At 37.9% G+C, this 23,855-nt stretch overlaps 1 protein-coding gene across 2 annotated transcripts; it reads right to left on the bottom strand.

Annotated features, from left to right (window-relative positions):
- Nucleotides 1–7,934: 7,934 nt before the first annotated feature.
- On the bottom strand, nt 7,935–20,753 carry LOC306642763 (uncharacterized protein). 2 transcript variants are annotated; one of them, XR_013758676.1, is made up of 3 exons: nt 20,649–20,753; nt 19,863–20,084; nt 11,264–11,399 (listed from the first exon to the last, which is right to left on the bottom strand). XR_013758676.1 is itself a non-coding variant. In XM_079108523.1 (2 exons), exons 1-2 carry the CDS (start codon nt 20,695–20,697, stop codon nt 9,235–9,237), a joined length of 2,214 nt encoding a protein of 737 aa, XP_078964649.1. In that variant the 5' UTR covers nt 20,698–20,735; the 3' UTR covers nt 7,935–9,234. The 2 variants fall into 2 exon arrangements, 1 of the variants encoding a protein (XP_078964649.1); XM_079108523.1 differs by lacking the exon at nt 19,863–20,084 and having other exon boundaries at nt 7,935–11,399; nt 20,649–20,735.
- Between the last annotated feature and the right edge of the window lie 3,102 nt (nt 20,754–23,855).

Below are 23,855 nucleotides of genomic sequence, written 5' to 3'. Positions count from 1 at the left end.
TGAGCCACAACCCCAGCCCTAACATTTATTTATACAAATTCTTCTCCACATAAAGAGCTTTAGCACGTTTGCTAAAATTCCTGTGCTGTTTACAATTCTCATTTGTTAGACTTTCATTGCTTAGTTGTCCATAGTATTTTGCATAATTGACATATTTTTATTTGGCTTCCAGAACAATGCTCTTTGTTTACTCATCTTTCTGGATTTGTTTTATATATTGGAGTCCCTGAGTGCCTTTCTTTCTCTATTCATTCCCCAGTTGATCTCAACTGGTCTTACATCTTTAAATACTGTCTACAACTCCAAAATCTATGTCACCACCCTGGTCCTCTTCTGTGAATTCCAGACTCATATCCATTTGCCTACCAGTTATCTCAGCTTTGATGCCTACCTTATTCTGGACTCCTGAAAAACACAGCCTATGGCAAAAGCTTTATTGCTAACACATCAGAATGATGCAATTCCAGAAAAAGCATGACTGAGGGCAGATGGTGTTACTGAGACATGCATCTTGTAAAGAGGCACAGCTGTTTGCTTAGTCTTACTATTAACTTTAGAGTGCAGGCAGTGTGAACTGCATCTTGTTCACCACATGGTGAGCAGGAGGGAGAAGACTTTGGCAGACTCCCCGCCTCCTCTGGTTGATCTTCCACTACAGAGCATCAGTTCCTTCACACTTCCAGTTTCCACCATTCAGTCCCTCCAGCAGTAACCCCTGAGGAAGTTAGGCGCCAAGACAACAGCGTTTAAGATGAGAGGCAGGCCGGTGATCAAGCAGGAGTCAGCCAGCCTTGTGGGTGGATGGTGCCAGGTAATCTTAGAGGATCATCAGTAACACAGCAGAAAACCTTGACTCTACAAATACATGGAGGCTTATAAGCTTGGTTTGGCACAGTAAAACAAAACACATGTAAGTAAGACCATGCCATACCTCTGCCCCAAATTCTCTTCTACCCTACTCGAGTTAAATGTCAAAAGGGAACTGTACCTGCAACTCACTCTACAATGCAGACAAAACTTAAATGCACAGATGTACAATATATGTGTGTATATGTGTCAGAATGGATAGACAGATTCATAAGTAAAGTAGAGAATTACAAAGCAAATGTGGTAAAATGTAACATTTGAGAAATCTTGGTAAAAAGTATGCAGGAATTCTTTGTACTGTTTTTATATTTTTCTGTAGATTTGAAATTATGTTAAAATTAAAAGTTAGAAAAGCTAGTGGTCCGGAAAGGGTGTGTCTTATCTCAGGGAAAATCAATTAGACGAGAAAATAGGGTAGAGCTATGGGGGTGGGGTGGGGTGTTGAGAAAGCCATTACACATATCCACTATGGACATAATTTAAAATGATGATGTAAAGCTGTTTCTGGACAGGTAATGCATTATGCTATACCAATAGGGAAAATTTTATTTTACTATTACAAATCAATAAAAGTTTTTTAAAAAGAAAATTCTCATTTAGCTCAGGGGTTGGTTACCATTTTCATTAAAGGGACAGATATTAAATATTCTCAACTTTGTTAGGTTTCTATTGCACATACCCAACTCTGCCATTGCAGCAAAAGAAGCTTTAGACAGTAGATAAATAGGCTGTGGTTGTGTTCCATTAAGCTTAACAAAAGCAGGTGGCCATGTAACTTTCCAGCAGTTTTTGCAGATCCCTGATTTCGGAAATGGTCACTTTTTCCTCTACAACATGGCTTATAGGGAAGGATACTCTCATTCCTGGGGAGCTTCCTATAGGGGAGCTTCCTATAGGCCCCCTAGACCTACTGGCAGGCAGTATGGGAAATCCACTGTTCTCATGCAATTGCCTTTTGATAATCAGTTGAAATGAAATTTAGTGAAAACATTAAAACAAAACCATGTTTACAGACAAGTAACAAGTATCTTGTCTAGAAGAGTATAATATAAGCAATAAACACACATTTTATGATATTGTGTTATACTGTAGATTGTCAGTTTGCCAGAAAACTGAATCCTTACTTTTGTTTTAACTTGTATTGATTTTTTTCTGTTTATAAATGTGTTGCTAACTTATTACTTTAAAAAGATAACATGTAGGAAAGGAAAGATAAGTCACTTATTACCAGAAGCCTACTTAGCAAACAACATTTTGATGTGTTCCATTCCATCTATATATTTGTGTGTACTTTTTTCAAAAGTTGTAACTAATTTTTCTTTTGTTGCCTGTGCTTTTGTTGTCATATTCAATAAGTCACTGCCAGATCCAAAGTTTTCTTCAAAGAGTTTTATATTTTTAGCTTTCACCTGTAGGTCTTTGGGTTAATTTTTAATATGGTGTAAAATAAGAGTCCAGCTTCATTATTTTGCATGCTGGTATCTGGCTTTCCCAGTTCCATTTGTTGAGAAAACTGTCCTCCCTCATTGAATAGTCTTAACACCTTGTCAAAAACCATCTGACCGCCAAGCATGGTGCCACATGCCTTTAATCCCAGCAGCAGGCTGAGGGAGGAGGATCATGAGTTCAAAGGCAGCCTCAGCAACAATGAGGCAGTAAGCAACTCAGTGAGAACCTGTCTCTAAATAAAATACAAAATAGGGCTGGGGGTGGATCAGTGGTTGAGTGCCCCTAAGCCCAATCCCTGGTACCCACCCCCTGCCAAAGAAAACAATGAAAAACCCATCTGACCATATGTAAGAGGATTTATTTCTGGGCTCTCTATTCTATGACATTGATCTATTTATCTGTCATTTTGCCAGTACCACACTATTTTGATTACTGTAGCTTTGCATTAAGTTTTGAAATTGAGAGTGTGAAACTACCAACTCTTCTGTTTCTCAACCCTGTTTTGGATGTTTGAGATCCCTTGATATTCCACCTGAGTTTTAGGATGCATTTTTCTACCTTTTTTGGGGGTGGGGGAGGGGAGAAAATCACTTTATTCTAATTAACTCACAAAGAAGAACATTGGAATGGCTGGTTTAAGGAGGCCACACATTTACCCAGTCCCATATTCTATACCAACTCAGTGAACTTCTATACAGTTAGAATATTCTTATTGCCATTCAGAAAAAATGAAGCTATTGAGGTTTTGTCTTTGGTTTTACATTTCATAGTTTCACTATCAATTGCATTTTTATGCTAAAGTAACTTGGTCATCAGAGCTTATTTTCTACTTCTTCAATTTGAACTTCTTGATTAGACTAATCCATTTGCAAATCTACACTGTTTCAGCCCTTCACTGAAACCCTTATAGAGCATAACATCACTCTGGTTCTTGGCACACTTCAAAAATTGTTTTATCTCATAAAAGCAAGGGCCACCAAGCTGCTGCAGCTGCAGTGCTACCTGGGTTCCCTAAGGCTCCTAGTAAGTGATGTCAGGCTTCGAAGGCTCAGCATTACTTCCTTGACTGAAGCTCCCAGTAGCATGTCCCAGGGAGTGCCAGACAGCAGAGCCCACAGCCACACCTGCAATGGTTGCCACCTAGTCCATCAGACTTGGCTGCTGGGTGCAGCAGCAGGTGAGCCAACTGCAGATGTTGTGGCTGCTGCTGGTACTGACCTGGGCACAGCTCTCATCTGAGGGACCAGGCTGGTTGGGGGCAGGGGCAGGGGTGGGGTACACATGAAGGTGGGGCTCCAGCTTCAAATGCCAAATGCTAAGTGCCTAGTGGCTGGCATCCAGAGTGTGAAACTCTGAATTTTTTCTATTTACACAAACTTGTCATTGGGATTTTGATAGGAATTGTACTGAATCTGTAGCTTTCTTTGGGCAGTACTGAATGTGTGGTGTCTTTCCACTTACATGTGTCTTCTTTAATGTTATTGTAGTTTGGAATTGGATTGTCCCCCGAAGACCCGTGTGTTAAAGGGTTAGTCCCCAGTTAATGGCACTATTGGCAGGTGGTAGAAACTTCAGGAGGTTGGGCCATTTGGAAGAGGTGGGTCACTAGGGGTGTGCCTTTGAAGGGCATATTTTGTCCCCAGCCCTTTCCACCTTCTCTCTGCTTCCCAGCATCCGTGCTCCACCACACCCTTCCACTGTTATGAACTGCCTAACCAGGGACACCAACAATGGAGCCAACTGACCATGACTGAAACCTTGGAAACCATGAGCCAAAATAAATCTTTCCTCCTTTAACTTGTGATTCTCAGTTGTTTTTGTTACAGTAATGGAAAGTTGCCTAACAAATGTCTTTGAGCAGTGTTTCATGTTTTTAGCAAACAAGTTGTTCCTTTCTTTGGTTAAGTTTATTCCTAAGTATTTTATTCTCTTGGGTGCAACTATAACCAGAGCTGGTTTTTTCACTTTCTTTTCAGATTGTTCATTGTTAGTGAATAGAAATATGACTGATTTGGGGCTGTTACTTTTGTATCTTGCCACTTTTTTTTTTTTTTTTTCTTTTTTAGGTGCTGGGGATCAAACCCAGGGTCTTGCACATGCTAGGTAAGTGCTGTACTACTGAGCAGTATCCTGCAACTTTGCTTCATTCGTTTATTAGTTCTCATGTGTGTGTGTGAGATCTTAAGTGTTTCCTGTGTATAGGTTATATCAGCTGCAAAGAGAGATTCATGTCATTTGCAAAGGGAGATAATTTTACTTCCTCCTTTCTAATTTGGATGCTTTTTATTTATGTTGACTAATTGATCTGGCTAGGAATTCTAGTACTATATTGAAGTGAGGAAAGCAGCCATTCTTGACTTAGAGGAAAGCTTTCAATCTTTCACCATTGAGTATGAAGTCAACTCTAGGTTTTTTTTTTTTTTTTTTTTTTTTTTTTTTTAATATACAGCCTTCATTATGTTGAAATAGTTTGCTTCTATTCCAGTTGGATCTTGAATGTCTCCCAAATGCCCATGTGTTAAAGGCTGGGTCCCAGGATAGCACTATTGGGAGGTGGGAGAGCTGTTAGAGGTGGGACCTAGGGGGAGGTCTTTAGGTCATTGGGGGTATGCCCTTGAACTGATGTGTGGAACACCTAGCTCTTTTTTTTTTTAACTTCCTGGCCATCCATCATGTTGACTAGTTTTGCTCTGCCATGTACTGCCTTGCCACAGGTCAAAGCAACAAGGCCAATCATGGATTGGAAACTTGAAAGCTAGGAATCAAAATAAACCTTTTCTCTTTATAAGCTGATTATACCAGGTGATTGTTACAGTGACAGAAAGCTGACTAACACAACTGGTGTCTCTTCTTTAAGTGTCAGTGAAGCCATTTGGCCCTAGGCTTTTTTTTTTTTTTTTTTGTTATTGTGGTGCAAAATGAAAATTCTGTTCAGTCCTATCAGTTATAGGTATATTCATGTTTTCTCTTTTCTTCATAATTCGTTGATAAATTGTTTCTAGAAATTTGTCCATTTTTGTCTGGGTTATCCAATTTGTTGGTATACAGTTACTACTCTCTTGTAATCTTTCTTTCTTCTGTAATGTTATCAGTAATATGGTCACTTTTATTTCTGATTTTAGTTATTTTGGGATTACAAATTATTTTTTAAAAAACTATAGCTGGGCATGGTGGTGTACTCCTGTAATCCCAGTGATTTGGGAGGATGAGGCAGGAGGATCATAGGTTCAAGGCCAGCTTCAGCAACTTAGTGACTTAGTGAGACCCTGTCTCAAAATTAAAAAAAAAAAAAAAGAACTGAAAATATAGTTCAGTAGTAGAGCACCCCTGAGTTCAATTTGCAGTATGAAAACAAAGCAAAAACAAACAAACAAAAAACAAGTTAAAAACAACTATAGAGCTGAAGTAACCTTGTTGCATCATACCAAGTGGTACATGATATCTACAAAAAATACTAGTTATTATAACTTTAGGTAGTGCTTCTCAGGCAGGGAAGAAGCCCCTCAGGGGCTATTTGGCAGTGTCCACAGACAATTTTGATTGTCATAATTCGGGAAGGATTGCTACTAGTACCTAGTGGATTAGGTGAGGAATGGTACTAAACATTCTATAAACTGACAGGTCAGGCCCCCCACAGCAAAGAATTATCTGGTCCATAATGTTAGCAGTGCAAGGTTGAGAAACCCTAGGTTAAGAGTTTTTGCCAGATTCCTCACCATAGTTAGTATTTTCCCCTTTCCATACTGGATTTCTTTGAAGCAAGTCAATAGTTGCAGCTTCCTCTAAGTTCCTGGGGTTCAAATACATCCCCCACATCCTAGAGGAGGAATTCTTCCATAAGGAAAATGTCTCTTCCATATTTACTTATAGTATGGACTTGTGTAAACTCCTTTGGGTTGGCTTTGTGCTCCTTTAAAAAAATATATATATATTTTAGTTGTAGATAGATACAATATCTTTAATTATCTTTAAGTGGTGCTGAGGATCAAACCCAGTGCCTCACATATGCTAGGCAAGCACTCTTACCATTAAGTTACAACTCCAGCCCAAGGTTTTGTGCTCCTTTGACATGTCTTTATCTTCTTTTTTGATTTCTTGTTTACCTTCTGTACTTTAGGATGCTCCAAATTCATCTTACATTTTCCCAGCCCTAGCTCTAGAATCATCCATTTCTCAAAGGAGCCCTGTTTCCTTTTATCTTGAGAATGCATGCTATTTAGAAACCAAGATCTGGGCATGCTCATTGATACTTGGGTATCATTTCTTCTAGGTCCCCCTTAGAGAACAGAACAAGGTAGTGTGTGTGTGTGTACTAACTCATGTATAGATATATGTTCTGTAGTTGCTTTTCTGTGTATATGTGTTATGTGTATATAAAATTTATATTTAATATTGTCTGATTCTAATAGATTGGTAATTTTTTATTCAACACCAAATTTTAGGCATGAAAAATTATAGTGTCTGGATGAAGTTGTTACCTTAAAGGATGACAAATTTAGGAGCTCCACAAACTCCCTTTTCTTTCTGATCAGAATGGAATCCTTCCTACTCTGATACCTACTCCTAGGTATCCTTTGATTACATTGAGCCACGTGCTTTCCAAACATAATCTCTATCACTAACAATACATGCTTTATTAGAAGAGATCATATATTCTTCGTATAGAGTATAACACCTCCAAAGTCTTGCTTACATAATTTAACAATATCTGTTAAATGGAACTATTTAATTGGATAATTATGGGAGCCATTTGAAGTAAATGATAGAATTTATCAAATGGTTAATACCAGAAAGACAATTATCATTTTTTCTTTAAAAACTATATTTTTCAGTTGAAAATTCTGCATGTATGTTTCCTGTTATTGATACATATATTAGTTTTTTAAAAGTCTGATGAATGCTACCACTTGAAAAACAAGAGCAAAAGTTTTTTTTGACAGAATATGCCATACAAATTAATCATGCAGATCATTACTTTAGCTACTGAGCAGGAAAAATTTGCTGTCTTCTCTATACTTACACATGTACCAGACATGCGTGGGGTTTTTGAACTCCAACTGGGTGTCATATAATTCAATTTTGACACTACCTACCTAGAGTTATCTCAGACTTCTCCAGCTAAAGACCCAGTCTCACAAGACTGTCAGCACAAATTCCATGTTCATATTTTCACTGGTGCTTCTGACCAACTGGCTATAAGTCAGAGGTTCCTATAAACTTCTCCATGGGTTTGATTATTTGCTAGAATGGCTCATTGAACTGAGGAAAATGATTTACTTACTAGATTACTGGTTAGTATAAAATAATGCAACTCAGGATCAGCCAGGTGGAATAGATACAGAGGGCAAGGTTGTATGAGAAGTGAAACAGAACTTCTATGCCCTCTGCAGGTGGGCCACCTTCCAGGTACCTTCTGAATTCACGAACCTGGAAGGTCTCTGAATCCTGTCCTTTTGAGCCTTTACAGAAGCTTCATTAATGTACGCATGGTTGATTAAATCATTGGTGATTAGTCATTTAGTAGCTGTCTTGGTTGTCAGACAGACCATCTTATATCATACTGTGTTCAAGTAACCTTTATTTTTTTACTAAGTAATGGACCCAATACATATGAGTGGTAATATTGACAATGTGGATATACCAAAGTCAAGACACTTCCTTTAGTGAAAAGGTAAAATTTTGACTTAGGGGAAAAAAATTGTATTCTGAGATTGCTAAAATCTATGGTAGGAATGAATCTTCTACCTGTCAAATTGTGAATGGAAAAAAATGCATTCTAGCTTCAGTGTTGCACTGTAAAAGTTGCATCCAAACTGCAAGAAAAGTGCTTACTTAAGAAGGAAAAGACATAGCAATGTAGGTTTCATTGCTATCCAAAGTTTCAGGCCTCCACTGGGTATCCTTTGTTGATAAGGAGGAAATACTGTATATATTTCTTATTATAAATCACATTATCACAGTTACCATTTTTGTTCAATAGATGACAAGATAACCAATAATAGAAAAATCTTCATATTTTGACATAAGGAAATTTTCTTTTAAAAATCCTATTCTACATTTCAAAGTTGTGATTAAATGGCAGTGAAAAAGTGATTTCACATTTTAAAGTTTATGGCTGCATTACTGATAGTGAAATAAATCAGCATTTGTTGTATACACCATAGGAACTTGCACAAGCTCATGCTCGCTAGGAAAACCAAACCAAAACAAACCAAATCAAACCAAACCAAGTCAAAAAACTTTTCAGAAAAGGGGGCACTAGTATTATTTAGTTAGTAAGTTTGATACCACAATAGCATAGTGTGTTCACACACAAGGACTTCATAGATACCTAGCATGAGCATAAGGTAGGACACTTTAGCTGTCAGGTATCAGAATAAATGCCAGTTTAGATATGGAGGGGATTTAAGTTTTCTTCACATTCTCTAAAATAACTTTTTATATGCCATTGGCAATATGGACTCACTTAAGTTTTGAGATTCTAAAAGTAATACATTTCCTTCTGGTTTTGATTAAATACCTCTTCACACTGAATTTTAAAATATTTGATAACTTCTACATTAATGTTGTTACATATTTCTTACAATGATACAACTCTTGTGGATTATGTATTAATAAAAGACCAGAGCTTTTCTTACATAATAGCAAAGACAGAATTTCTTTCTATTGTTGCTAACAACTGGTAAAAAATTTATTCGTACTAAAGGATTTCCCACAATTCTCAGAACTCTTCCACAAAGTTCTTAATTTTAGTCATGACTGGGTTCCAAATTAAATTTTCATTTTAAAAAGTGAATTAGTTTTCTCTCTAGTGGATTTTGTTTTAAAGTTAAGCATAAGAGCTAAACACTGACTAAAATCTTTTCTGGTCATCAATTAAATTCATAAGATTTTTGTTCTGGTATGGTGTCTCTGGAACTAAGTAAAGTTGGTGTATAAAGATTTCCCCACATTCATCATATTTAGATTATCTTCCCCAGAATGGAGTTTCTCATGATGAATAAGATCAGAGAACTGGCTAAAACTTATGCTGCACTGAACACACTGGTACAGTTTCTCCTTAGTGTGGATCCTTTGGTGATCCATTAGATCTGTGCCCATACTGAAGGTTTTCCCACATGCATCACATTCATATGGCTTTCCACCAGTGTGGATTCTTTGATGGTTAATGAGATCAGAGCTACGACTAAAGTTTCTGTGACATTGGTCACACGGATATGGCTTCTCCCCAGTGTGGATTCTCTGATGCAGGATTACAGCTGAGCACTGACTGAAAGTCTTCCCACACTCATTACATTTATAAGGTCTTTCCCCAGTATGGATTCTTTGGTGTTTGATAAGGTCTGAGTTCTGACAAAAACTTCGGCTGCACTGTGTGCATGGATATGGTTTTTTCCCAGTGTGAATTCGCTGATGAAGAATAAGGTCAGAACTCTGACTGAAGTCTTTCTCACAACTAGCACAATGATAGGGTTTTTCACCAGAGTGTACTCTCTGATGTTTAGTGAGGTCTGAACTTTGACTGAAACTTTTATTGCACAAAATACAAGCATATGGTTTCTCTCCAGTATGTATTCTTTGATGCTTTATGAGATCTGAACGGCGACTAAAACTTTTAGTGCAATCACTACATGGATAAGGTTTCTCTCCAGTGTGGATTCTCTGATGGAGAATAAGGTTGGAGCTCTGACTAAAGGTTTTCCCACACTCATCACACTCATAGGGTTTTTCACCTGTATGAGTTCTATGATGTTTAACGAGATCTGATCTTCGACTAAACATTTTATTGCACTGATTACAAGGATAAGGCTTCTCTCCAGTGTGAATTCGTTGATGGTTAATAAGATCTGAAAGCCTACTGAAAGTTTTGCTGCACTGGTTACATGGATAGGGTTTCTCTCCGGTATGAATTCTTTGATGCAGAATAAGGACTGAGCTTTGATTAAAAGCCTTTCCACACTCATTACACTTATAGGGCTTCTCTCCAGTGTGGATCCTTCGATGTTTAATAAGGTCTGAATTCTGACTGAAACTTTTGCTACACTGATTACATGGATATGGCTTCTCCCCAGTGTGGATTCTCTGATGTAGAATAAGGTCTGAGCTCTGACTGAAGGCTTTCCCACATACATCACACTTATATGGTTTCTCCCCAGTGTGGATTCTTTGATGTTTTATAACATCAGAACTTTGACTAAACTGTTTATTACACTGGTTACATGTATAAGGCTTCTCTCCAGTGTGAATTCTTCGATGTTTAACCAGGTCTGAGCGCTGGCTAAAACTTTTATTACAATGATTGCATTGATAAGGTTTTTCTCCTGTATGAATTCTCTGATGTATAATAAGATCTGAGCTCTGACTGAAGGCTTTTCCACATACATCACACTTATATGGTTTCTCCCCAGTGTGGATTCTTTGATGTTTTATAACATCAGAACTTTGACTAAACTGTTTATTACATTGGTTACATGAATAAGGCTTCTCTCCAGTGTGAATTCTTTGATGTTTAACCAGGTCTGAGCGCTGGCTAAAACTTTTATTACAATGGTTGCATTGATAAGGTTTTTCTCCTGTATGAATTCTCTGATGTATAATAAGATCTGAGCTCTGACTGAAGGCTTTCCCACATTCATCACATTTATAAGGTTTTTCACCAGTGTGAACTCTTTGATGTTTAATAAGGTCTGAACTCCGACTGAAACTTTTAACACACCAATTACAAGGATAGGGTTTCTCCCCAGTATGAATTCTCTGATGCATAACCAGAGTCGAACTCATTTGAAAGGCCTTTCCACATTTATCACATTCATAGGGTTTTTCCCAGTGGGTTCTCTGGTGCTGAATAAGGTCTATATTCCAAGCAAAGCTTTGTCCACATTCCTCACAGTTATACTGTCTTCTATTAAAGAGGGTCTCATCCTTTTTATTCAATTTATCCCCAAATTCACAGAATTCTCTGCCTTCAGAGTCCTGGAGAACAGCCTCTTTGGGATTACCAAACCCTTCAGTCAATGGTTCAATTTTTGCTGTGATTTCTTCCTTTGAAGCTGGTTCTCCAATTTTGATCTTAGTCTCAATATCTGGAACAATAAACAAAATCCAAATGGAAAGTGTTCTCCACATTATAAGAAAGTTTCAGGTGAAACAAATTACAAATACAAATGCTCCAAAACACTGAAATTACCCTCTGAGAAGAAAACCAGGAAGAAATAACAACTAGTGGATTAAATTAATCATTTATTGAAGTGACTTACCAGATACACTCTGTGTGATTGTTAAAGACATTTGGGAATACTGAAATCTATTCACTATGATTAGGAAAGTGTGACTAAGTCAGAGCTAACACACAAGCAATATAATTATTAACATATGTAAGGTAAGCAGTGTGAAAGAGTGTAGAAAAAGGAACAGAAGTTGGTTGGGCTTTATCTAGCATTGTCCAGCTATTTTGGGGGGGGTGGGGAGGAAATCAAAACCTTTCAATTCTTTTTTTTTTTTTTTTTGTGGTACCATGGATTGAATCCAGGTACTTAACCACTGAACCACATCCCCAGTTCCTTTTAAAATTTTTTTATTTTAAGACAGGTTCTCACTAAGTTGATTAGGACCTCACTAAGTTGCTGAGGCTGGCCTCAAACTTGTGATCCTCCTGCCTCAGCTTCCCTGCTCACTGGAATTACAGGTATGTACCACTATGCCCGGCTTCTTTTACATCTTCTTTCAATTTTAGAAATGGTGTAAAATTATTTATTTATTTATTTTATTTTATTTTATTTTATTTTTGTGGTGCTGGGGATTGAACCCAGGGCCTTGTGCTTGCCAGGCAAGCACTCTACCAACTGAATTATATCCCCAGCCCAAGTTTATTGTTAATATATGAATGGAGCATGTACCATGTTTCAAACATCTTGTACAATAAAGCCACAAATATGAGCAATCCCAGTCCTTAAGTATAGCAATCACTTCAATACTGAGTTTTCATACAACTGTTTGAATTTATTTGTGAAAATTTCCACAAGTTTCCAAAAGAGAGAATCAAGCTGTACACCTGACATTTCACTATGAAAATTATGGCTAATGGCTTATATTCTCACCCAGATAGAGGGCCATCCTTGCTTTGCCCATAAACAGGTTATAGAAATGCCATTAGGAAAAATACACAGGAATATAATAGTAGTGATTATGCCTAAAAAAACCCTGTGAGACAGATAACCATATATATGTAGAATTCCAAGAAAGTTTTTTTTTTTTTGGTGTGTGTGTGTGTGTGTGTGTGTGTGTGCGCGCGCGCGCGCGCGCGCTAGTGGGGATTGAACCCCAGGGCACTCTAAAACTGAGCCTTATCCCTAGCCCTTTTTATTTTTTATTTTGAGACAGGGTCTTGCTTAGTTGCTGAGGCTGTCCTTGAACTTGCCATCCTCCTGCCTCAGCCTCCTGATTTGCTGTAATTACAGGTGTACTCATCATGTCTGTCTCCAAGAAACTTCTTATTGTATACACCTTTGTAATGCTTGATTCTTTTATCACCTGCATGTATTAGCTATTTTTAAAAATGAATAAATCAAACTAGAATTGTTGAATGAAATAGATTTATATTTGTATGTAACAATCTGTAGTGTGAAACACAAGACTACAAAATGATTAATATAAATCACTGAAAACTGCTAAGACTAGGGTACTGAATCAAGAGTCTATCCCAGGCTGGGAATATAACTCAGTTGGTAGAGTGCTTGCCTTGCAAGCACAAGGCCCTGGGTTCAAATCCCCAGCACTGCAAAAAAAAAAAAATCTATCCTACTTTTTCTGTAAGAATACATCTGATGTGTTAACAGGTGTTTTCATGAAAAGTGCAGAAGCTAGGGTCATCATTTTTTTTAAATTTTTTTTTTTTAGTTTTAGGTGGGCCGATACCTTTATTTTATTTATTTATATGTGGTGCTGAGGATCAAACTCAGAGCCTCACATGTGCTAGGTGAGCACTCTACCACTGAGTCACAACTACAGCCCATAATTTGTTTTTTTTTTGAATAGGCATCTCAGTAAGAGTAAGAAAAACAGTATGATCAAATTATGGTCAGAACTATTTAACAGGGGATGGCAGATTCAGCTAAACACAATGAACTTGGGGGAGATGGACCACAGCATTATGTATTGTGAGGATGGTTCCAGAGGGGTCATGAAAGACAAGGATCATAAGTATCCCACCTCCTGGGATCTATGGTGCTGAGGTCATTGTTCTCACTACACTATCACAAAATCAGTGTTCCTCTTATGGCAGCTATAATTCACATTTTTACCAATCATTTTCTATTTACTCTCAAACCTTTCCCCCAAAGGGTCAGGATCGAGAGGGATAAGGAATTTTCATAAAACTCACAGAGATGTATTATGTGCCCCACCTTGATCTATATGAGCAACTATAAGTATATTTGATAAGCAGTATACCCAACTAAGTGATCATTATCTTTATGATTTAAGACATTCTGTCTGGGGATTAGAACAGTGGTTTAGTGATAGAGTATTTGCCTAACGTGTACAAGTCCCTGGGTTTGATCCCAGCACTGAAAAAAATAGAAAAACCAAAACCAGACATGTTGTCAAAGAAAAAGATAAGGAAGAAAAATCCAGATAGATGAATTAGAATTAAATTTGAACTCCACAAGGTTCATTTTGGCTAGGCTGTCTCTGGGTGGGTATACCAATCAGGATGGCCAGGATCTGCCATTAGAGGAAAAGAAGAAGCATCAGGTTTACAAATGGTAATGAGGGAATTCTGAATTTTTAAAAATGGTTTATATATTCCTCCATCTTTTTTTATCCTGATTATTACCAGAAAAATAAAATGAACAAGAAGACATGATCCCTTTCTGGAAACAGCCTTTTTCATGAATAAACTTCCTAACTAAGGTGTATGGATCAAGACAAGGTTAGGAAGGTCAAGTAAAAAATCTTTTGAGATCATTCCTGTGGTCCACGATACCAGATGTCTCTGATGGTAGGGCACATAAAGGCTCCCCTGAATTTCTTGACTATCCATCACTGTTCAGTGGTATTCACTAAAAAAGGCACCCCATTGCCAGACCTTTGCTAATGGTCCTGACAGCTGAAAATACAACAGAGATTGGTTTCAAAGGCCAATGTTCAAAATCCCAATGGGAGCTTCCAGGGAGACACTTCACTCTTATGGAGGCTCCAGTAAATATGATCATTAGTCACAAAGATTGTAGGTCAAATGAATCACCATGTTATGAAGATACCAAAGGACTGCTATCAGTTCTCTACATGCAGTTAAGTTCCCTCTGGAACTTAAGTAATACTGAAATACAAGCATCAATTCCTCTTAACATTTAGATGTAGAGGCAACAGCAATAATACACTTCATTAGTCCAAAGATTCCACCTAGAAGTCCTGTATGCCTCCTTCCTCCACTGTGAACCCTGACCAATTCCAATAGGTAATTAAGGTACTTCCTCCTCCAGTGAGACCAGTAGGATGGTGACTTGGGCTCCTGTACCTAACAGAACCATAAGTTTGACTCCCTCCTCTTCCTGAAGCTTCCCATCATATTCAAATGGGTGGGTATGGCTTTTACTGACTTTCAGAGACAACCTCACTGCCACTCCAAATCATGCTTCTTAAAGCATCTGAGGTGAGGATAAAGACTTGGGCAGAAATGGGGAGAGTGAAGGGTAAAAAGGGCTCTATATTTGTATATAATGAGTATTTTATTTTTGGTTTCAAGCAATTCAATGGTTGCTCACAGGTCAACCAACTTCTAATGTTCTTGGTAAATTAAAATCTTTATCAGGTGCCACCATGGATTTCAGTTTTAGAGGCCTCTTGATTAAAAAATCCGAGCTACAATATTCTGGTTGGGGTTGTGGGGTTAATGACCCCTGGTTAGCTCAGGACATGGGTTATTTGTCAGAATAGACAAATTATTTGTCAGAATGTAACATGGGTGGGCTCTAGTCCCATTCCCAATAGATTCCTCCCTTCCCTCTAAAACCTCATGAGCAGTCTTTATCAAGTTTGACTTGTACATTGGTGACTTTTTAAATGTCAAGATAACATCTCTTAAATACTTGGTTTCAATGTAAGGAACTTTTCCAATGTGGCAAGACTGACTTTTGAGAATTTATTTATTTTTTCTTCCTGATATTGGAGCTATAGCTCCAGACTGGATTTACAAAGCTGATAAAGATGACAAACGATAAAGAGAATAAGACAAATTCTTGCTGGGTGTGGGTGGTACCTGCCTGTAATCCCAGTGTCTTGGGAGGCTGAGGCAGGAGGATCATCAGTTCAAGGCCAGCCTTAGCAACTTAGTGAGGCACTAAGCAACTGAGCAAGATTGTGTCTCAAAATAAAAATAAAGGTCTGAGTATGACTCAGTTGTTAAGCTGGGTTCAATCCCTGGTACAAAAAAAAAAAAAAAAAAAAAGCCAGAAATACTCATTAGTGCCTCATACCTCATCCGTGTTTTCATACAGGAGTTTTATCTGTTTCGGGGAAGACCCCTTTTCTCCAAATATGCCAAATTCCTTTATTGCACCTTTGATATACTGCAAAAGATCTCTGAGACCTTTTACTATCACCTCCAAATGATACTATCACTATGTTCAAATGTTCTTTAAAGATATTATACAATATTCTTTAAAAATAGTTTAGAACGAAGGCAGCCAGCTTCTGCATGTAAAATATGCAGAAACATATGGAGCCCATGGAGAATTATCACTTAACACTAACTTCAATAGAAATCAGGGAAACTGGAAGACAATGGAATATCACTTTTCAAGTGCTTAAAGAAAATAAGTGCCAACCTAGAACTGCATAATAAGAGAAGGAAGGAAGTACATCAGTGAGTTCATATACTTGTAATTCATGAGTCTATCTATATGCCCCATCATCCAGAAGTATGTGGATTGAGATAATGGTGGGATGATCTTCTAAAGGCTAAGTCTGGGATGATGCCATGTAGGATGCAATATATTTCCTAAACTAAAGAAAACAAAGTTTTTTTTTTTTTTTTCTCCATGGCCAGAAAACATAAAGAGGTACAGGAACCAGAGAAGCAAGGATAATGGTTAGTCTCATACACATAATAATCCATTTGTATTATTTTGTTTCATATCCATAATCTTGAATTTGGTGAGTTTTCCAGTACTGAAAGGAGAAATGCTTCTACTATGAAGCAAAGCAGCAATTTTTTAAAATTTGAAGGTAAGACTGCCTCTGGGCCATTTTGGGTTCCTTATGCTATTCAAACAACAGGTAGAGAAGTTATCGCTCTATTGGCCAAAATGACTGATCTCAATTGTTGCTACTGTCTAAGGGCAAGGAAGAATATTTCTGGAGGTCAGAGAATTCATGGGGTGCCTCTTTATTCTCTCAAGTCTAACAGGCCCAGTTAGTACCCTGAAGGAGTCTGAAAGAGAAAACATCACCAAGAACCCAAATGACCTAGGAAAGAAGGTTTATATTACTTAATTAGGTAAAGAACTCTGAACCACCAAGCTGCTGCCAGAGGGTAAAGGAAATGAAATAGGTGATGAAAGAAGACTGTTAGGATTATTAACTTAGACTTTATGAACAGTACAAACTATAACATGTTTTATGATAATTTTTTTCCAAAATACACTTATTATTATAAAAATGATATCTTTTTTTCATCTTTCCTTACTAACTTGTACAAAGAGCACTAGTGGTAGTGAAATTAGGTTTTAGGTGCAAGTATGATTTGATTATGTCAATCTGCAAGGGAATGATAACTTAAGAAATTTTGTTTTTCTGCTGTCTCAGAAGCATAACAATCTAAACAACTGATAAAAGTGTATACTGGAGAATAAAGGGGTAGATTGCAATGGATAGTCTTCTTTCACCCTTCCATATCTACTTTGCATTTGTTTTGTGACCCTGGAGGTTGATATTGATAAACTGCATAACCTGTGGTTTCATGTTCTGGCTTACAATGAAATTTGTACAACAGTAGGAGAATAGTAGAATTGTCCTGTTTGCCCAAAACTGAGGGACTACTAGGATATGAGATTCTTAGTGCTAAATACCAAGCAGATAGGTAAGTTGGTCACTACATCCCTGATCTTTTCTTGCTGAGACAGTCATTCCCTCAGCATCTGCAGGAAATTGCTTCAGGATCCCTCATGGTTTCCAAAGCTGCAGATGCTAAAGTCCATTATATAAAATGGCATAGTATTCACATATAACCTACATACATTCTCCCATATACTTTAATTCAATTCTAGATTAGTTGTAATACCTAATACAATGTAAATACTATGTAGTCATTAATTTTTATATTATTTTTATTGTTTGTTTCCCAAAATATTTTTGATCCACAGTTGAATCTGTGAATGTGGAACCTGTGGGTAAGGAGGGCCAACTGTACTTGTATTTCTTTAAGCAAAGACCAAAGTTTATATCAAGTGGTTCTATCCTCCAGGATCTGGTAATCAGTCTCTTCCCTAGTCACTTAAGGTCTAAATGTAATAATGGCTTTCCACTGTTGTATACCCAAGGTTGCTCTCTACTGCATAATTTTTGTAATCTTACCCATAATTTTCATGAAACTAAATTACTCCACTGAATAAGCCTTATGTTTCCTGCTAAAATCCTGATACTCCTGGTTTAATTTCTTTATAATTGCTATCATTATGTGGTAACACAATATACATTCATTTATTTCTGTCCCCCCCTCCCCCGGAATATAAAATTCATGAGGGTACAGGCTTTTTCTATATAAAGTTCACTACTATATCCCCAGAACTTAGAACAGTACTGGCACAAAGTAAAATCTCAATAACTAATAATATTACATGACTAGTAACAATTAATAAGCTATGATTTTATTAACCAATACACATTCATCAATGGCAAATATTTGTTAAATTAGTAAGCTAAATGATATAAAGGATACATTAATGTTAGCTATGACCACTTCTAGATGGTGGAGTTGTAGGATATCTAAATTCTGTTTTGTGTTTTCCTATATTTGTGTTTTTCCAAATGGACTTTAGTATAATTGTATAACTAAAATAAAAATGTTATTTTATACACATTCTAAGAAACCTAAACATGTGATAAATATATCAATTTACATAAAATTTCAAGGAAGAGGTCCAATTCTGCAGTGATTCTCAGAAAGGATGAGATGCCTTGTAACAGATTTTTATAGAAGGACAAATTCTAATATAGGAAATAAATAAAATAAAATATAATAAAGATGCTCAGAGACTAAAAAGAGGCAGGATCTAGAGTGAAAGCAAAGGCAATAGAAGGTAAAGTTCACAAGAAACAACAACAATGGGAGAATCAAAATGAAAAAAAAAATAATAACATGATGTGGAAATGACACCCTGCAGCATTTCTAAACAAAGTCAGGATCAAGTGATCTTACTCAGTGGTAGAGTACTTGCCTAGTACATGCGAGCATCACATAAAAATAAATGGGTAAAATAAAGGCTCTAAAAATAAAAATAAATGATTTTACTATGAATATAGTGGCCACATTTATAAAGGATTTACCATGAACCAGGTCTGTTCCAAGCTTTATACATAGGATCTCATTTAGTATATGTGATATTTCATGTGTGATATTTCATATGTAGTAACAAAACCCAATGAATCATATCTCCCAGTATCAATATCCTTGTGTACTCCCCTTCTACAATGACTCTGGAACTGGGCACGCGGCTTGCTTTGACCAATAAAACATTAACATATGTAACACAAACATAGGTATGAGAAGTGCTTACATATCAGAGAGCTTTCCCTTTCCTTGAGTTTGGAAATCAGCGGTCCTGTGAAAAAGTCTGGGCTAGCCTGCTGGAGATACATGACCGAAGCCATAGCAAGCAGCAAGTTACACATGTGACTGATACTGTCTTAGATCCCAGCTCTAGCAAAGCCTCTAGATGACTTCCTGAGTGGCCTCCAGATATTATCAGGAGAAAAAACCGCCCAGCTGAACCCAACTCAAGTTAGTCACCTACAAACCATAAGAAATAAAATGGTTTAAAACTGTCTGATGTTTTAGGTCACTAAGTTTTGGGGTCCTTTATTTTGGAGTAATATATAGACACAATTCTCAAGACAACCCCCAAGATATAAACTATCATACACTTAAAATGTGGGGCAATAGAACTGTAAAATTACTGAAGGCGGTGACGAAGTTAGTATTTGGATCCATGTCACAGACTCCAAATGTTCAAATATGACCCTATGGGAGATGAGAGAGAGGACTTGAAAAGATCATAAAGAGGACATACCAAACATTGACAGATTGGTACTGAGGTGATTGTAAAGGCAAAAATAGATGACTCTGGAGTCCTAAAAAAGGGGGTAACCTCATGAGAATTTGATAAAGTTGCATGACTACACTTGAAGCACTAAAAGAGATAGTATTGCCTGTCTAACAGAGTGTGGATATGGGTAGTGAAGAATACCATTATCATTTGAAGACACCAGCATGGGGTGATATTCTATCCCCTTAAAACACTAAGATATACTACAATGTTGCTCCTTACCTGAAAGAAGGTGTTGTTGAGAATCACAATTGAACTGAATCTCCGTGGGCAGTAAATGGACACCTCTTCGAACAAGAGGAGAATTATCATTTCCTCTGTAAGACTTTCAGGTCCACAAAGGAGTCTAAGGCCTGGAGGCAACCGGGCACCACGGGGCTCAGAAGGGAATCACCGTGCAAACTAGAGATGTGATTTCTGAGACTAGACCACCAGAAACAGCCTCTAGGTATAAAAGAAGGGAAGGAGAAAACGAAATCTTAATTTCCAAGTGCTTTTCTACTAGAATTCATTAAGCTTCCTCCCCATCATCCAGGAATCTGGCATTACCCCTCTTGGACACACTTTCCCCATTCCAAGTGGTGAGATATTAAAACAAAGGGGGTTGATTCTATCGCAATTGGGATAACTGGAAAGAAGCCTGAGGAGAGGATTTTAGCATTTGCCTTGGTGGCTAAGGGTATGTTATTTGCCGCCTTTACCAAAAATGACACTACTGATCCATCATCGTGATCTCTTCTTTCTTCGCTTTCTAATACAAATTCAGGTAGCCTTTTCCTGGTTGGATCGGCTGGTTAGCGAGCCGTGATTCCCCCAATTTTCTGGCGTTCATCCAGTTGAACGTAACGCCCAGCGAGGGCTGACCAGGAAACTCCAGGCCGACACCGACCAGCTCTCGTGCCCAGGAGCGACCCTGGCGGCTCTGACTCTTCGTGGACTCAGGAAACCGCCTGTCAGACAAGATCACCCGGGGCACCTCGGCTTAGGGTGGGCAGACTCCAAGCATACCTCGAACTGTTCCCGGTCTGCCTGTCAAGTCCCCCACGCGACCAGCCATCCTTCGCCCTGTCCACTCTAAGCATCTGGAAGGATTGCTCAGCGCCAAGCCTCGTGGCCGCGCATGCGCAGGACGGCGGGGGTTGGGGTCGGAGTGCCTGGAATTAACTCTTGATCATCCGCTGAGCTGCTGCCCCAAGAAGCTTAGCTAGGGACTCTGTGCCAGAGACAGATCCCTTGCTGCCCTGTCCGCCGATTCTTGAGGTGAATATCGGAAACCATTATCTTTCGGGAAAGTTCTTAGGAGCTGGGTAGGTTTTCTGGCCAAATAATGAATTCTTTATTAGTTCGCACACGCTTTTTAACCCATGCCCCCCATCACGTGATCAGATTCACAGGTGAACTTTCTTTCAACGTTCTTCATATCCTCGCTTTTTAGCCTCAGAACGGGGGCACGCAGAATCACCTGGAGGTCTTCTTAAAATACTGATCTCCCGGTCCCACCTCCAGAAATTGTGACTTGGGTTTGGGATGGGAGCCCAGGTTCCCCAGTGATCCTCCTGGTCCTGAAACCACACTTTAATAACCGCTGCCTTAGAAATAAGTGAAGCTCAGCAATTAGTCCCTGAATGGCTGGGAAGCTGGAAAAAAATTGAGATTAAGAAACAGCAGGTCTCTTTCTTAAAAGTTTGCCTGCCAGTACAATCCTCATTGTGGCTAAAAGATGAAGATGAGAAGAACCTGAAATGGACACAGATCAGGGTAGAAAAGGCTATTGCTGTGTTCACGGGAATATCTTAGAAAATGAGGAGGAGTTGGAAGAAGGATTGAGATCAGTGAGACCCGTGACTTGGTTTGAAATGTGGGGGAAGGTACAGGTTTGAGGAAATGGATGACTCAAGAGATGGTTAACAGAAGAAGAGAGGACTCTTCCTGCCTAGCCCAAGATGCTTTTCGGATATATGAACTCTTAGGAATGTGTGAATGATACTTGTAGGGGAAAGAGGGATGGGACTGTTTGGGTTCAGTCCTTGCAAGTAGGGAATGCAAATACTTTAAAAAAAAAGTTTTATTGAGGTATAACTGACAATAACAGCAATATTTAAAGTATATAATTTGATAGGTTTCATTATATGTATATGGCTGTGAAACCATCATCACAATCAAAACAGTAAACACTACTGTCAACCACAAAAATATCCTTCTGCTAGTTGGCAATCCTTCTCATCTCCCACTGATAAAGATCAGCCTTCTGCTACTCTTCATTAGTTTGTAAATGCAGAAATTTATTGAAATGGAATCATACAGAATGTACTCTGGGGAAGAGTAGATTTCTTTCACTGAGCATTATTATATTGAACTTATCTATATTGCTGTACCAGTAGTTCACTGTTGCTGAATTCCATTGTGTGTGTATATCACAGTTTATCCCTTTGCCCACCAGTTGATGGATATTTGGGTTGTTTCTAGTTTTGTTTCTTTTTTTTTTTTTTTCTTATCACAACTAAAGTTGCTATGAACATTCATGTACAGGTCCTTATTTGGACATCTGCTTCCTCTTTCCCTCATGGTGGATATTTGTTTAACATTTTAAGAAATTGCCACACTGTTTATTCAGTGCCAGTACCATTTGGCATTCCTGCCAGCTGTGAATGAGAGTTCCATTTTCTCCATATCCTTACCAACTCTCTGTATATTACTGTGGTTTTAATTTACATTCCCCTAACAACTAATGATAGGTAGCATTGTTTCATTTGCTTATATGCCACCTGTATATCTTCCTTTGGTGGAGTGTCTGTACATATCTTTTGTCCACATGCTTTACAATTATATCATGGTTTTGTTTTCCTTTTTTCTTTCCTTCCTTTTTTTTTTTTTTTGCTGTGCTGGGGATTGAACCCAGGGCCTTGTGCAAGCAAGGCAAGCACTCTACCAACTGAGCTATATCCCCAGCCATGGTTTTGTTTTTCTTTCAACTGTTTTTTGAAGCACAAAAGTCTTAAATTTTGATGAAGAATATAATTTATCATTTAGTTCTTTTATAGATGACACTTTTGTTCTCATATGTGAGAAATCTTTACTTAACCTAAGTCACAAGATTTTCTTCTATTTTGTCTTCCAGAAATTATTTGGCGTTTGAAGTTTTACATTTGGGCCTATGATTCATCTTAATTTTTTTTTTTGAGGGGTTGTACTGGGGCATACCCCTGGGGATTGAACCCAGGGTTGCTTTTCCACTGAGCTACATCCCCAGCACTTTTTTGCTTTTTGTTTTGAGACAGGGTCTTGGTAAGTCGCGTAGGGCATCCCTAAGTTGCTGAGGCTGTCTTTAAAATTGTGATCCTCCTGCCTCAGTCTCCTGAATTGTTGTAATTACAGGCACTTGCACAGCTTTGAATTGATTTTACAGTAAACATACTCTGAGGTTTGGGGCAAAGTTCCTTTTTTTTGTATATGGATATTCAATTGTTCTGCACTATTTCTTTCTCCTCTGAATTTCCTTTGAACCTTTGTGGAAAATTCTCCTCTGCTCTCTCCTCCCCTACACTCCTCTCTGGTGCTGGGGAATAAAACCCAGGATCTTAGGCAAGTACTCTACCATTGTGCTATACCCCCATTTACATGCCTTTTTTTTTGAGTATTGGTGATAAAATTCAGGGCCTTGTGCATGATAGACAAGTGCTCTACCACTGAGCTAAACACCCAGCCCTTACTTTACATTGATTTTTGAATGTTAAATCCAACTTGCATTCATGTGTTAATCTCTGCTTGGTCGTAATATATTATCCTTTTTATATATCAGTGAGGTCAAGTTAATAAAATTTTGTTTATAATTCCTATATGTTCATGAGGAATATTGGCCTGTAGTTTTCTCGTAACATCTTTTTCTAGTTTTGGTATCAGGTTAATGCTGGCCTCAAAGAGTGATTAGGAAAGTATCCTGTTCCCTTCAGTTTTCTGGAAAAATTTGTACTGAATTGGTATTATTTCTTCCTTAAATATTTGCCATGAAGCCATCTGGGCCTGGAGTTATAATTGTGGGAAAATCTATTACTACAAATTCAATTTCTTTATTAGATAAGGACTTTTCAGGTTATATATTTCTCCTGGAGTGAGGTTTATGTTTTGGACCATTCAAAAATGAGTCAGTTTTATGTAAATTGCAATTTTTTTGGCATAAAGTTGCTCAAAAATTTCCTTCACCCTCTTTGTGTCTAT

The sequence above is a fragment of the Sciurus vulgaris genome (genome assembly GCF_902686455.1).
Source record: "Sciurus vulgaris genome assembly, chromosome: 13".
In the NCBI taxonomy this organism is placed as follows: Eukaryota; Metazoa; Chordata; class Mammalia; order Rodentia; family Sciuridae; genus Sciurus; species Sciurus vulgaris.
This window is presented reverse-complemented; position numbering and strand designations above follow the sequence as displayed.

Excerpts from the sequence above, each read along its gene's own strand:
- LOC306642763 (XM_079108523.1), bottom strand. The coding sequence starts at position 20,697 with ATGGCTGGTCGCGTGGGGGACTTGACAGGCAGACCGGGAACAGTTCGA. Across the intron at positions 11,400-20,648 it reads CAGACCGGGAACAGTTCGAG|ATATTGAGACTAAGATCAAA; the intron begins GTATGCTTGGAG and ends TTATTGTTCCAG.